Source organism: Melanerpes formicivorus, unplaced genomic scaffold (assembly GCF_026170545.1).
Source record: "Melanerpes formicivorus ecotype bairdi unplaced genomic scaffold, bMelFor1.0.p_v2 SCAF_135, whole genome shotgun sequence".
Taxonomy (NCBI): domain Eukaryota; kingdom Metazoa; phylum Chordata; class Aves; order Piciformes; family Picidae; genus Melanerpes; species Melanerpes formicivorus.
In genome coordinates, this window is record NW_027142487.1 from 909,154 (window position 1) to 921,866 (window position 12,713).

General features: G+C 60.6%; 1 protein-coding gene across 2 annotated transcripts in view; it reads right to left on the minus strand.

The window, feature by feature from the left end:
- Positions 1-12,713, minus strand: part of LOC137456702 (lipase maturation factor 1-like) — a 177,988-nt gene that overhangs the window by 17,459 nt on the left and 147,816 nt on the right. For both annotated transcript variants that reach the window (XM_068168281.1, XM_068168282.1), the window contains 2 exons: positions 5,177-5,354; positions 3,176-3,329 (listed from right to left, as the gene is read on the minus strand). In XM_068168281.1, the coding sequence (XP_068024382.1) occupies positions 3,176-3,329; positions 5,177-5,354 (332 nt within the window). The remainder of the gene's footprint in view (positions 1-3,175; positions 3,330-5,176; positions 5,355-12,713) is intronic.

The window sequence follows — 12,713 nt, forward strand, 5'->3', positions numbered from 1 at the left end:
AGCTGCAGAGAACCTCTCTGCCCAGCACATCTCTGATCTGTCCAGCAGCAAGGAGCATGGAGACCCTCCCCCACTGCCTGCCCCCAGCCTGGGGCTGCAGCACCCCGGGGAGCCCCCAGAGGTGACTGCAATTGGTGGCTTTGCCTTTCAGCTCCCAGCCCTCCACGTGCCCAAGGCACTGAGGGGGCACAAGGAGACTCTCCCAAGGCCCAGGCCAGCACCTGGAACCTGCACTAACTTCTCCAGCCCTTGCTTCTGATCCACCACAGAGCTGCAGCCCCAGCACCACCACAGAGCTGCAGCCCCAGCACCACCACAGAGCTGCAGCCCCAGCACCACCACAGAGCTGCAGCCCCAGCACCACCACAGAGCTCACCCAGGCCAAGCCCTGCAGGCAGCAGGGACATCCTCCCCTGGAGCAGGTTGCTCAGAGCCCTCTCCAGCCTCACCTGCAACAGCTCCAGGCAGGGAGCCTCAACCACCTCCCTGGGCAACCTGCTGCAGTGCTCCAGCAGCCTCCTGGGGCACAACTTGTTCCTCACCTCCAATCCCAATCTGCTCTGCTCTCATTTCAGGTCCTGGCCCTGCAGCCCTTTGGGAGCAGTCCCTCTGCAGCCTTCCTGCAGCCCTTCAGCTCCTGGCAGGCTGCTGTGAGCTCTGCCTGGAGCCTTCTCTCCTGCAGGCTGCACAGCCCCAGCTCCCTCAGCCTGGCCTTGCAGCAGAGCTGCTCCAACCCCTGAGCACTTTCCTGGCCTCCTCTGTCCCTGCTCCATCAGCTCCAGGCCCTTCCTGTGCTGAGTGCCCCAGAGCTGGACCCAGCCCTGCAGGAGAGGCCTGAGCAGAGCAGAGGGGCAGGATCCCTCTCTCCATCCCTGGCCACACTGCTCTGGCTGCAGGCTGCCCTTGGCCTTGTGTGCTGCAAGCTCAGCTCAGAACTGCTGCCTCCATTTGACAGAGCTCTGGATTGTGCAGCCAAGCTGATGCTAGGGCCTGGGCTGAGTTATGAGGCATGGCCAGCTGCCCAGGGGCTGGGAGCAGGCTGTAAATCAGGGACACCAAATTACTAATAAAAGCTTGCTCCTACTGTGTGATTCCAAACCTGTCAGGTTTCACATCATCCCACATCCATTATGGGCTGCAATCCTCCTTTCACTGGCCTGCAGAGGCTGGAGTTGCACACACAGCACAGCAGCATTCCATCACATGCTGCTTGGGTCCTGCTGGAACAGCAGCCTGGGGCTGCAGAGGGAGAAGGGCAAGAACCACCCAAAGGAAACAGCCTCCTGCAGCTTCACCTCTGCAGCCCCCAGAGGATCCCAGAGCTGCTCTGGCAGGGCAGGACCTCCAAGCTCATCCACCCAGCACAACCCAGCCCCACCATGGCCTCTAAACCCTGGCCCCAGGTGCCATGGCCACAGGGCTCTGGAGCAGCTCCAGGCCTGGGGACTCCACCACCCCCTGGGCAGCCTCTGCCAGCCCCTGACCACTCTGGCAGGAAAAACTTTCCCTGATGTCCAACCTAAACCTCCCCAGGGGAATTTTCAGACCATCTCCTCTCCAATCCCAGTTTCAGGACCTCTCCTCTCCTCTCACCTGGTACAGGGCAGAGCCCAGCCCCAGCCTCCCTGCAGCCTCCTCCCAGGGAGCTGCAGAGAGCAGTGAGCTCTCCCTCAGCCTCCTCTGCTCCAGGCTGCACCCCCCCAGCCCTGCTCCCCAGCCCCTTCCCCAGCTCTGCTGCCCTCCTCTTGGCCCCCCCAGCCCCCCAGTGCCCTTCTGAGAGGCCCAAAGCTGAACCCAGGGCCCGAGGTGTGGCCTCCCCAGGGCACCACCACTTCCCTGCTCCTGCTCTGCACAGCACTGCTGAGGCAAAGAGGCTCAGGGCTTATTTCCCTCTCTCAGGGCCAAGCAGGGACTCCAGCATGTGCCCCTGCTTTGTCAAGGTGGAGACACCTAACCAGGGGCGGGTGGTTGCTTTTCCCCTAACTCTTTTGCTTTCCAGAGCCATTTGTGCTGTTTGAGAACATCTTCTGCACCTGAAGTGCTGCTCTGCACCTCCCCTGCTCATGGTGAGAGCTGCCCAGCCAGCCCCCTCAGCAGGCAGTGCTCCTCACCTCTGATAAGCCCTGACTGACTCCCGTGGGGCTGCACTCAGAGCTGCACATCCCAGTGCTGAGCTCAGGCCCCTGGGAGCTGCCCATGCCCCATGGTGAGCTGCTGGCCAAGGCAGGGGTGCCCTGCTGCTGGCCCTGGGAGGGCTGTGCTGAGGGAGCCTTCCCCAGCACGTCCCCAGCTGTCCTGCTCAGGATGTGGCTGGGAGGGACAGCACACAAGGAGCACTGTGATGAAGCCAGCCATGGCTGAGCTGAGCCTGCTGCCCTGTCCCCACCAAGCCCAGGCTCAAGTTTCAACAACAGCCCAACTACAGACCCAAGTGGAGATGTTTGCCTTGCCTGCTCCCACCTTGCAGGTGGGCCTGGGATTTCCTGAGCTGCAGGCAGCAGCCAGACTGCTGCTGGGCTCTCCTCTCCCCCTGGCTCTTTTGGAGGCCATTCCCAGTTTCTGTCTCCACAGCTTCCTGCAGCAGTGAATTCCCCAGGCCACTGCCTGGAAGCAGCACTTCCTCCTGCTGGCCTAAACCCTGCTGGCCAGGAGCTGCTCTGTGAGCACTGACAGGAGGGGCAGGGCAGGGGGCTGGGGGTGCTGGAGGCTGTCCACTGGATGAGCTCTCTCCCTCCTGGGGACATTCCCCTCCTGCACCAAGGTGAAGGAGCTCAGTAAAGGGGCTCAAGGAAGACAGAGCTCAGTGGGACACAAAGCTGCTCCTCTTCTCCTTCACTCCCAGCAGCAGCCACTCCCAGCCTGCTGATGCTGAAGGCTCACAGCCTACCAACCACACTGGGGAGAGCAGCAAAGCAGCACAGAAGTGCTCAGCCTGGAAGAGACCTTTGAGGTCACCAAGTCCAGCAGTGCAGCACTGCCTCTGAGCACCACCACCCAACTGCAGCCCTCAGCACCACCTCCATGGGGCTCTGGGATCCCTGCAGGCATGGTGGCTCCCCCAGCCCCCTGGGCAGCCTGGGGACCCTCTCTGGGGGGGAGCTGCTCCTGAGAGCCAGCCAGAAGCTGCCCTGGCACAGCCCCAGGCCGTGCTGACGTGCCCCTGAATCACTGGTACCTCCCAAAGGCTCCATAGGTGTTCACTATCCTGAGAGGGGTGAAGGAGGTGTTCATGACTTGGCTGGAGCTGAGCAGGTTCAGGACCACTGGGATGCTGAGGTAGGCGATCAGGAGGCCGAAGGAGAGGTTCACCACCCTGCGGAGCTGGCAGCCTGGGCAGGACACAGAGCACAGGGAGGGCACTCAGGGGGAAATGCTTCCCAGAGAGGGAGGGGAGGCACTGCAGCAGCCTGCCCAGGGAGGCTCCCCCCTGGAGGTGTTCAAGGCCAGGCTGGATGAGGCCTTGGGCAGCCTGGGCTGGTGGGAGGGGTCCCTGCCCCCTGGCTGGTCTCTAAGGTCCCCTCCCTCCAACCCACTCCAGGACTCTGTGCTGGGCATGGGCTCTGCTCCCCAGCTGGGGGCCAGGCCCCTGCCTGGGTGCCCACAGCTGCTCCCAGCCCTTGGGCTGACAAACTCTGTGCTGCAGTCAGGGTGACCTTGCCAGGGGCTGGATGCTGTGGCTCCAGGGATCTGCCTCTCTCCAAACAGTCTGAGAAAGGGCTAAGAAGAAGAATGTCTGCAATGTCAGACTGAGCAGGGTTTAGCCAGGGCAAGCCCCCAGCTGGCACTTGCACCTTGCTCACAACTGCCCTCCTGGCCTGCAGGCTCCGTCCCTCCCTGGGACTGCCTCCTCCCCCCTGCCCCAGGCTTGTTCCTTGCCTTGCCCCCTGCCCCCTCACTACCTCCACACACAAACCTCATCCTCCCTCACTCAGGCACTGGGCCTGTGCTGCCCCCCCAGCACCTGGGGCTTTGGTTTGCAGGAGCAGTGCTGGCTCTGCAGGCAAGGAGGCAGCTCCTGCCATGGGGCAAACAAGCAGCCCTGACCTCTGAGGGGCTCCACCCTCGTGGCCCTTCCCCATGGATTCAACAGCAGCAGCCAAAGGATCAGATTCAGAGCCCTCCCTTGCAGCTTCCCCTTATCTCTGCAGGAGAGGGATGTTCAGCTGAACCTCTCCCAGCAGCTGTTAATAACTGTTTAGTCTGAGGAGGCTTCTGGAGAAGCATTTGCTTTGGGAGGGAGCTTGCTGGGATGCCTTCCCTCACCCTCCTGTGCTGCTGCCAGGGCAGTCTGAGTCCACCAGGAGGTTAGTTTTGTCTTTCTTGGACTGGACTTCTGAGCCTGCAGCTGAAGGGGAGGCACAGACACAAAGCTCTCCACCACACTGGCACCAGCAGCTCCTCAGGTCACACTCCATGGCCATACCTGGGCTGCTCATCCCTCAGCAGGTGGTGGCTGGCACCGTGCCCTTGGGCTCACAGCCACTCAGCCAGAGAGCCAAAGGTGTAACAGAGGAGAAACCCCAAGCAGAACGAGGTGTGGATGGAGCAAGAGCTGGGAAGGAGCATGGGGCACGAGGCACAGGGCTCTGGGGGAAGCAGCAGGAGCTGAGCACTGGGGAGGGCAGCCTGAGGGCTGCACAGCAAGGCCAGCACAGACTTCAAGGACGTGGCCAGGGCCTTGCCAAACCAGGTGATGAGCCAGGCATGGCTGGGGGCCCTGCTCTCCCCTGCTCTGCTGACCCCTGCCACACAGCACCAGGCCAGCAGCCTCTGCTCTGCTGGCAGAAGGAAACAGATGCAGCAGGCCACACTCAGCCAGAACTCCCCAGCTACTCTCTCCTTCAGCTGGGGCTGCCTGGAAGCCCAGCCCCAGGAGCAGGCACTGCACCAGCTGCTCCTGTAGCCCCAGCACAGAGGTGCAGAGGGATCCCACAGCCACTGCTCCCCGGGGGAGAGGGCACCAAACACAAAATCCTCACCTCAAGGCTCTTTCATCCTTGCCCTTGAACAGTCAGAATGCAAACCAAGAGAAGCAGTCACCAGCTCACCCTCTGCAGGCCAGCAGCCCTCCAGCCCTCAGAGGAGACCACAGAGGGGCAGAGCCACCTGCCTGCCTGCCTGGCTTTGCTCCAGAGGAGGACAGCCACCTCTGTGCCATGCTCTGGGAGTAGCTCACCCAGGGGAAGCTGCTTCTCAGGTGCCTGCTGGAGCTGCATCCGTGCCAGGCGCTCCCTCACGCCCCCGGGCCGGCGGCTGAAGAGGAAGCTGAGGCTGCGGTCGTCGAAGCAGGCGAGGCTGGGGACCATGGTCAGCCAGTTCAGGAAGCTCAGGTTCCCACTCAGGATCAGGAGCACCTGCAGGGGACAAGAGAGCACTGGAGGCTTGAGTGACATCAAGCACCTGCTTAAATGACAGCAGCAGAGAGTCATGGAATTGCTGTGGCTGGAAAAGGCCTCCGAGATCACCCAGCCCAGCCCCAGCCCCAACCCCAACCCCAACCCCCACCCCAACCCCACCATGGCCACCAAGCCACAGGGCTCTTGAACACCTCCAGGGCTGGGGACTCCACCACCACCCTGGGCAGCCTCTGCCAGTCCCTGACCACCCTGGCAGGAAGGGCAATGTTCCCCCCTGGTGCAACTCGATGCCATCTCCTTTTGCTCCATCACTTGGCACTGGGGAGAAGAGGCCAAACCCCCACTCCAGCCTCCTTCCAGGCAGCTGCAGAGAGCCAGGAGGCTGCAAAGAGCAATTAAATTGTGCTGAAGGAAGTGCTGGATGGTCTTTAGCACCCTGGCACATGCTGCAACAGCCATGGCCAACCCTTCCCTGCCCAGGCTGCAGCCCAGAGGTGCCCCATGGAGTTGCAGGGTGAGCTCTGCCCTTGCTTTCAGCAGGAGCAGGAGCAGGCAGGGGACAGAGTGACTTCATCTCCACACTGCTCCTGGTGCCAGCACAGCAGTGAGGTCCCAAGGGGACCCATCCCCTTCCTGCCTGTGCTGAGGTCTCTGACAGCAGCACTCCTCAACCCCTCCAGGAGGAACCAGTGGAGCTTCTCACTACAGAGCAGCATTGAAGAGAGAAGGGGGAGGGGGTCAGGAGGCCTTGGCCTGGGGTTTTTAGCTTTTATTGGCCATTTAGGAGAATGTTTTGCATGTGTAAGGCAGAGAAGGTGGAAAATCTGTGAGCCTTTGGAGGAGCCTCCATAAATCTCTGCATGCTGGGAAAAGCTTTCTGCAGGCACATCCTGGGGTTTACAGAACCCCAGCCTGGGCTGGGCTGGGAGGGACTCATCTCCTCCAACCCCCTGCAGCCAGCCCCAACCACAGCAGGCTGCTCAGAGCCCCAAGCAACCTGGCCTGGGCTGGCTGCAGGGATGGGGCAGCTCCCAGCTCCCTGGGCCACATTGCTGACCCTTTTGCAATGACTTACAGACAGGAGGAAGCTTTCTGCCACTCTCCAGCAGGCCCTCAGGTGGTCACCTGTTGGAACAGGCTGCCCAGGGCAGTGCTGGGGTCACCACCTCTGGAGCTGCTCACAAGAAGCTTTGGTGAGTGGCTCAGGGCCCTGGCCTGAGAGCTGTGTACAGGGTTAGGCTCTGGCTGGACTCAGGGACCTTCAGGGCTTCTCCAGCCAGGTGATTCTGTGATCTGTGGGCACTGCCTCTTCAGCCTGGTCAGCAATGGCACCTTCCCAGCAGCTGGCTTCATCCTGCAGCTGTACCAAGCCATTTCCTCACCATGTTCACCCAGCAGCCATGGGCAAGGTGCAGGCAGAGCCCTGCTGGGGGCAGGTGCCAGCACCCCCAGCAGAGCCTTTGCTGGAGCTTCACAGCAGCCCAAAAGCACAGAGCAACTTCTGCTTCCTCACCAGCACTGGCTTTAATTCCTCCTGGTTTTAGCCTACATTTAGTCAGGGCCACCCTCCACTCACAGCATCTGCCCTGCTTCCAGCCCTCCCTGGCCCATCTGCACAGCCCCCTCCCCTCTCCGCCGTTCCCCTGCAGCACATCCAAGCTCTGCTCTGCCCGGGGGCTTCCCTGCCTGCCCAGCCCCAGCTGTGCCCCCGGCCCCAGCACGGTGCCATCAATCTCTCTGGGTGCTGACAGGGCCTGCATGGAGGCTATCAGATGGATCTCACCAGGAGCTTGTTCCGTGCTGGTCACATTTCCCCTGCTCCAGCAGCCCTGCCCCTCCTGCCCCTTTTCACGCCACATTTATCTTCCCCTCCCAGGTGTCAGCTTAGTGCTTCCAGCCCCTGCACAGGAGCCCTGCCACACATAGCCCAGCCCCAGCAGCAGACAGACAGCTCTGCTCCTGACCCTGCTGCAGCACCCCACGTGTGGCACAGCCCTGCTCCATCCCCTCTGCCCCTTCAGCTCTGGAGGCAGGAGCCCAAGCTGCGCCGACGCCAGCGAGGATGCTGAGAGCTGCCAGACCCAGAGCTCTGCTTCCACTCATTGTGGCTTTGAAGCCCAACCAGCAGAAGCATTTAACTCCCCCATGTTCCCTCCCCAGAGGCATTGCCTCCAGCCCCCCCTTGCTGGCACTGCCACTTGCACCACAGCACAGGCTCACACAACTGGTTGGGTTGGAGAAGACTTCCGAGATCGACTCCAACCATTCCCTCACTCAGCCAGGGCTGAGCCGTGGCCCTCAGCACCACAGCTCTGCACCTCCCAAACACCCCCAGGGATGGGGACTCAGCCTCCCTGGGCAGCCTGGGCCAGGCTTTGAGAACCCTTTCAGTAAAGAATTCTCTTCCAATGTCCAACCCAAACCTCTCCTGGTGCAACTTGAGGCCACTGCCTCTTGTCCTGGTGCTAGGGAGCGACCCCAGCCAGCCCCAGCCAGCCCAGCTGTGGAATGGAGGTTGGGAACTTGCTCCAGGGCCAGGTTGTGTCACCTGAAGCCAGCCCAGGGTGGTGGCTGTGGGACACACCTGGGTGTCTCCGTGGGGGCTGTTAGTAGGTTCCTGCTGTAAGCAGGCAGCACAAGGAGGCTCTGGCTGCAGGCTGCACCATTACAGCCTGGCCTTGCCCAAAGAGATGGCAGGAGGACAGTTCCTGTCCTGAGAAACACCTGAATCTAAACACACTGCACAGGGTGAGACGAAGATGTGGACTGCAGCTGCAGCACAGGCAGAGAGCAGAAGAATTTGGGCAGCTAACCCTTGCTCCAGCAGTGCTCTGTGGGGACATCACCTGACAGAAGCTCCACTTCTGCCTTTCACCAGAGCTCCTCCTCTGGTAGGGTTTGCACAGCCCAAGGTGCTTTATCCTGGAGCTGGATCTGTGTCTGTGCTTGGCCTGCACCAGAGCAGAAGAGCTTAGACAACAACCAGCAACCCCCAGCAGCTTGCCCAGGGGCACAGTGCCCAGGGGGGGTTGGAAGCTCTCCAGAGGAGACTCCACAACCTCTCTGGGCAGCCTGCTCCAGGCTCCAGCAGCCTCACAACAAAGAAGTTTCTCCTCCTGCTCAGATAGAACCTCCTGGGTTCCACTTTGTGCCCCCTGCCCCTTGTGCTGTCCCTGGGCACCACTGAGCAGAGCCTGGCCCCAGCCTCCTGCCCCCCATGCTCCCTTCAGCTCTTGCTGAGCATTGCTGAGCTCCCCTCTGGGGCTGCTCTGCTGCAGGCTCTCAGCCCCAGGGCTCTCAGCCTCTGCTCCTCACAGAGCTGCTCCAGGCCCCTCAGCACCTTCCCAGCCTCTGCTGGACCTTCTCCAGCAGTTTCTTGTCTCAAACTGGGGAGCGCAGAGCTGGACCCAGCACTGCAGCTGTGGCATCATCAGGGCAGTGCAGAGGGAGATGAGGACCCTCTCGACCTCTGGGCCCCCCCTGGCCCACGTGTGCCATCTCTGCCAGTGCCCAGCAGCAGGCACAGGCGCCGGGGCGAGCGCTGAGCCCCGCTCGCGGCCGCCCGAGTTACAGACGTGTCAGCTTCATGTTCCCACCCACAGCCCAGCAAGTGCCAAACCTGTATTAGTTTTGACTCCCCTGATTTTTAAGGGCTGGAGGAAATAAGATCTCTTGCTTCTGCCTTCCAAGCAGTAAAGAGAGGTGAAGCAGCGCTGCGGAGCCTCCCGCGGACCACCCAGCCGCGCCGCAGCGAGCTGCAAACGGAGCCTCCAGCACCGGGGGCAAAGGGCTGGGAGCTGCTTGCTGAGGGCTCCTGCAAGGGCAGCAGGCAAAGCCACCAGCACAGGGTCCCTTAGCTGAGAGCTGTGCTCATGAACACAGCCTGGTTCACACGCATCGACTCCAACCACGCTGGGGTCAGAGGGGGAGCGCCGGCGCCCGAGGAGCCCTGGGGTCCCAGGGCTTCCCACCCCATGAGTTCACACTCGAGGGCTGTTTGCCTCCTCACTGCTCTGGACAATTAGCCAGGGTGGGGAATTAGGAGCTGTCAGGCATTGGAACAGGCTGCCCAGGGAGCTGGTGGAGCTGCCATGCCTGGAGGTGCTCAAGAACGTGATCTGGGATGAGGTTTGGTGGCTGTGGTGGGGTTGGGTTGGAGGTTGGGGATCTTGAGCCTCTCTTCCAAGTGCAACACTCCTGTGACTCCTCAGCAGCTGCAGGCAGAAGGAGAGTTTGATGGACACAGCCCACAGTGCCTGCAGCCTCTGCTGATGGACACAGCTCACAGTGCCTGCAGCCTCTGCTGATGGACACAGCTCCCAGTGCCTGCAGCCTCTGCTGATGGACACAGCTCCCAGTGCCTGCAGCCTCTGCAGGGAGCCTGGGGCTGCCTCCTCCCTGCAGGTGTTCAGGGCCAGGCTGGATGAGGCCTTGAGCAAGCTGGGCCTGGTTGGAGCTAGGTGAGCTTTAAGGTCCCTTACAAGCCAAGCCAAGCCAAGCCAAGCCAGTCCCCAACACTGGAGGTGTTCAGGAGGAGACTTGATGGGGTGCTTGGTGCCATGGGTTAGCTGTTTGGGTGGGTTGGATTGGTTGATGGGTTGGACACAATGATCTTGGAGGTCTCTTCCAACCTGGCCAGGTCTATTTTATTCTGTTCTGCTCTGTTCTGTTCTGTTCTGTTCTAGCCAAGCCAAGCCTAGCCAAGCCAAGCCAAGCCTAGCCAAGCCAAGCCAAGGCAAGCCAAGCCAAGCCATTCCATGGCTGTGTGCTGCCAGGCTGGGGCATCCCATGCTCCCTGTCAGGACAGCAGCCCAGGGCATCTCCACCTCTCACCCTCCCAACCTTCTGCTGTGGCGGATGGGCTGCCCCCTGCCTCCCTCAGTCCTGACTGGTGTTTCAGGGGAGCTTCCTCCTCCTGCTGGACAGCATTTCAGTGCCCAATTATCCCCAACAGATGGTACCAACCCCTGTGGTGACTGCTGAGGACTTTTTTATTAAGGCACAGTATTCATCATGGTAATTGGGGAGGAACTCTGAGGGTATAACCTGCAGCATGTCTAATGAGCGAGCTCCTTCCAGGAGGAACTGAGGTTTTTAATCTAATAATGTCAGTTTTATGGATTATGACTGGAGGTTTATGAAGTGTGATATGAAATACTGGGGATTCATGGCTCTCCCTGGATTAATTTGGCAAAAGGAGTTTTTCCTGGTTCTAGGCCCAAAAACAATTATTCCTCACATTTCTGTCCCCTGCCCTGCTCCCAGACCCCTCTCCCTCTCTCTGGGCACCTACACCCTGAGCTCTTTTGCAGGCTAAGACTTCTTTGTTGGGCTGGGGGTTTGTGCTGTGGAACCACAGACTGCTGTGACCATACAGCAGGTAGGAGAAGCTCCTGTGCCACAGAGCAGCCTCCCTGCCTGTCCAGAAGGAACAGCAAGGGGCTGTAAGCTCTTAAACAGGGGTGAGGGCTGCCTGGAGCTTGCAGGCTCCATCTGAGCATGCAGGGATGGGCACCACACAGGGCTGATGGTGTAACAGGGCCTAGAGAGAAGGAAGCAGGCTTTGACACTGAGGGTGCTGAGACCCTGGCCCAGCTTGCCCACGGAGCTGGGAGCTGCCCCATGCCTGGAGCCACCCCAGCTCAGGTTGTTTGGGGCTCTGAGCAACCTGCTCTGGTTGGGGCTGTCCCTGCTGGCTGGAAGGTGGTTGGCCTGGATGACCTTAAAGGTCCCTTCCAAACCAGTCCCTGAGTCTATGGGGCTGCAGTAGCAGCAACAGGGTCAGGCTGCAAACTCCTTGAGCACTTGCTCCCTCCCTGTGCACAGACTGGCCCAGCACCACCCTGGGGCACAACTTGTTCCTCACCTCCAATCCCAATCTGCTCTGCTCTCATTTCAAACCATTGCCTCTGCTCCTGGCCCTGCAGCCCTTTGGGAGCAGTCCCTCTGCAGCCTTCCTGCAGCCCTTCAGCTCCTGGCAGGCTGCTGTGAGCTCTGCCTGGAGCCTTCTCTCCTGCAGGCTGCACAGCCCCAGCTCCCTCAGCCTGGCCTTGCAGCAGAGCTGCTCCAACCCCCTGAGCATTTTCATGTTCCCTCCTCTGGAGCTGCCCAATCAGCTCCAGGTCCTTCCTGTGCTGAGGGCTCCAGAGCTGGATGCAGCCCTGCAGCCGAGGTCTCAGCAGAGCAGAGCAGAGCAGAGCAGCAGAATCAAATCAGAGCCAACTCTCTCCTGGAAAGCCACCGAGGAAGGTACGTGTGAAAAATGGTTTCTCAGCTTCCTTCCAAGCCAGTTCCCAGCCTGAGGCAGACACCTAGCACACAGCCCTAAAAAAACACTCCTAAATATAACCCTCTCTCTTGGCCAGCTCGAGCTGGCCTGGGCACTGCTGCCTTGGCCAAGCTGTTCTGGGAGCCTCCTGCTGCAGGTTTTCACTCTCCCTCCCCGCCGAGGTCTGCTCCAGGCCTGGGCATTAAGACATCACCAGAAGAATTCCACCCCAGCCATTAATCATCAGCTGTCATCGTTGGCCATAAGGTGCAAATTCAAGGTTATAAAACTGTCAAAAGAGGCCTGAGCAGCTCCACAGGCTGCTGGAGCTGCTGGCTGGAGGAGCCCCTGCGAGCGGAGGCAGGCTCCAGACGGCCCCCTGGGAAAGCACAGGGCTGCAGGGGGGTGGCCCTGGGGTGGTCCTGCACTGCCCAGGCTGCTGCCCCTCCGGGGGGGGGGTTGCTGCTGTCAAACCACCTGGGGTGGTTGTTTGTGGTGCCAGGCTCCACAGGAGCCTGCTTGGACATGGTGCCCCCAGCCTGGCAGGCACTCTGAGGTGCCTTGGTGAGCCGTGGAGCACAGGCAGGGAGTGGCAGAGGGATGAATGCAGAGGCTGTGAGGAGCTGGGAAGCTCTCAGCAGAGGAACTGCTGCAGCAGAGTAAATGTCCCTTAGAATGGGAGCACCTCAGGCCCATATTCCTAATGTGCTGAGGGAGGTGCCAAGGAAGATGCCAGGGTCCATCTCCTGATCAATATGGAACATGGGACCAAGGCAGCAACTGAACCCAGCTGTATGTCAGGAAGCCCCAGCCAGCTGGGAGGTCACTTAATCAAATGGCAAAGTGATGACCTTTGAACTGTCCACAGCAGCCAGGATTGATGCAGCCCTTCTGAGGCACCTCCAGCACCTTGGTCCTTCCCAGGAGCTCCATGGACTGAGGCATGGCAGCTGTCAGAGGACCCAGACCAGCAGAGAGCCTCAGAGGGACCCAGAGCTTGCAAGGACACACCATGGCTGGCTCCTGGGCTGGCCAAGCCACAGACACCAATTGGTTAGCCATTGCTGCAGGCCTCAGCAGGCCTGGCC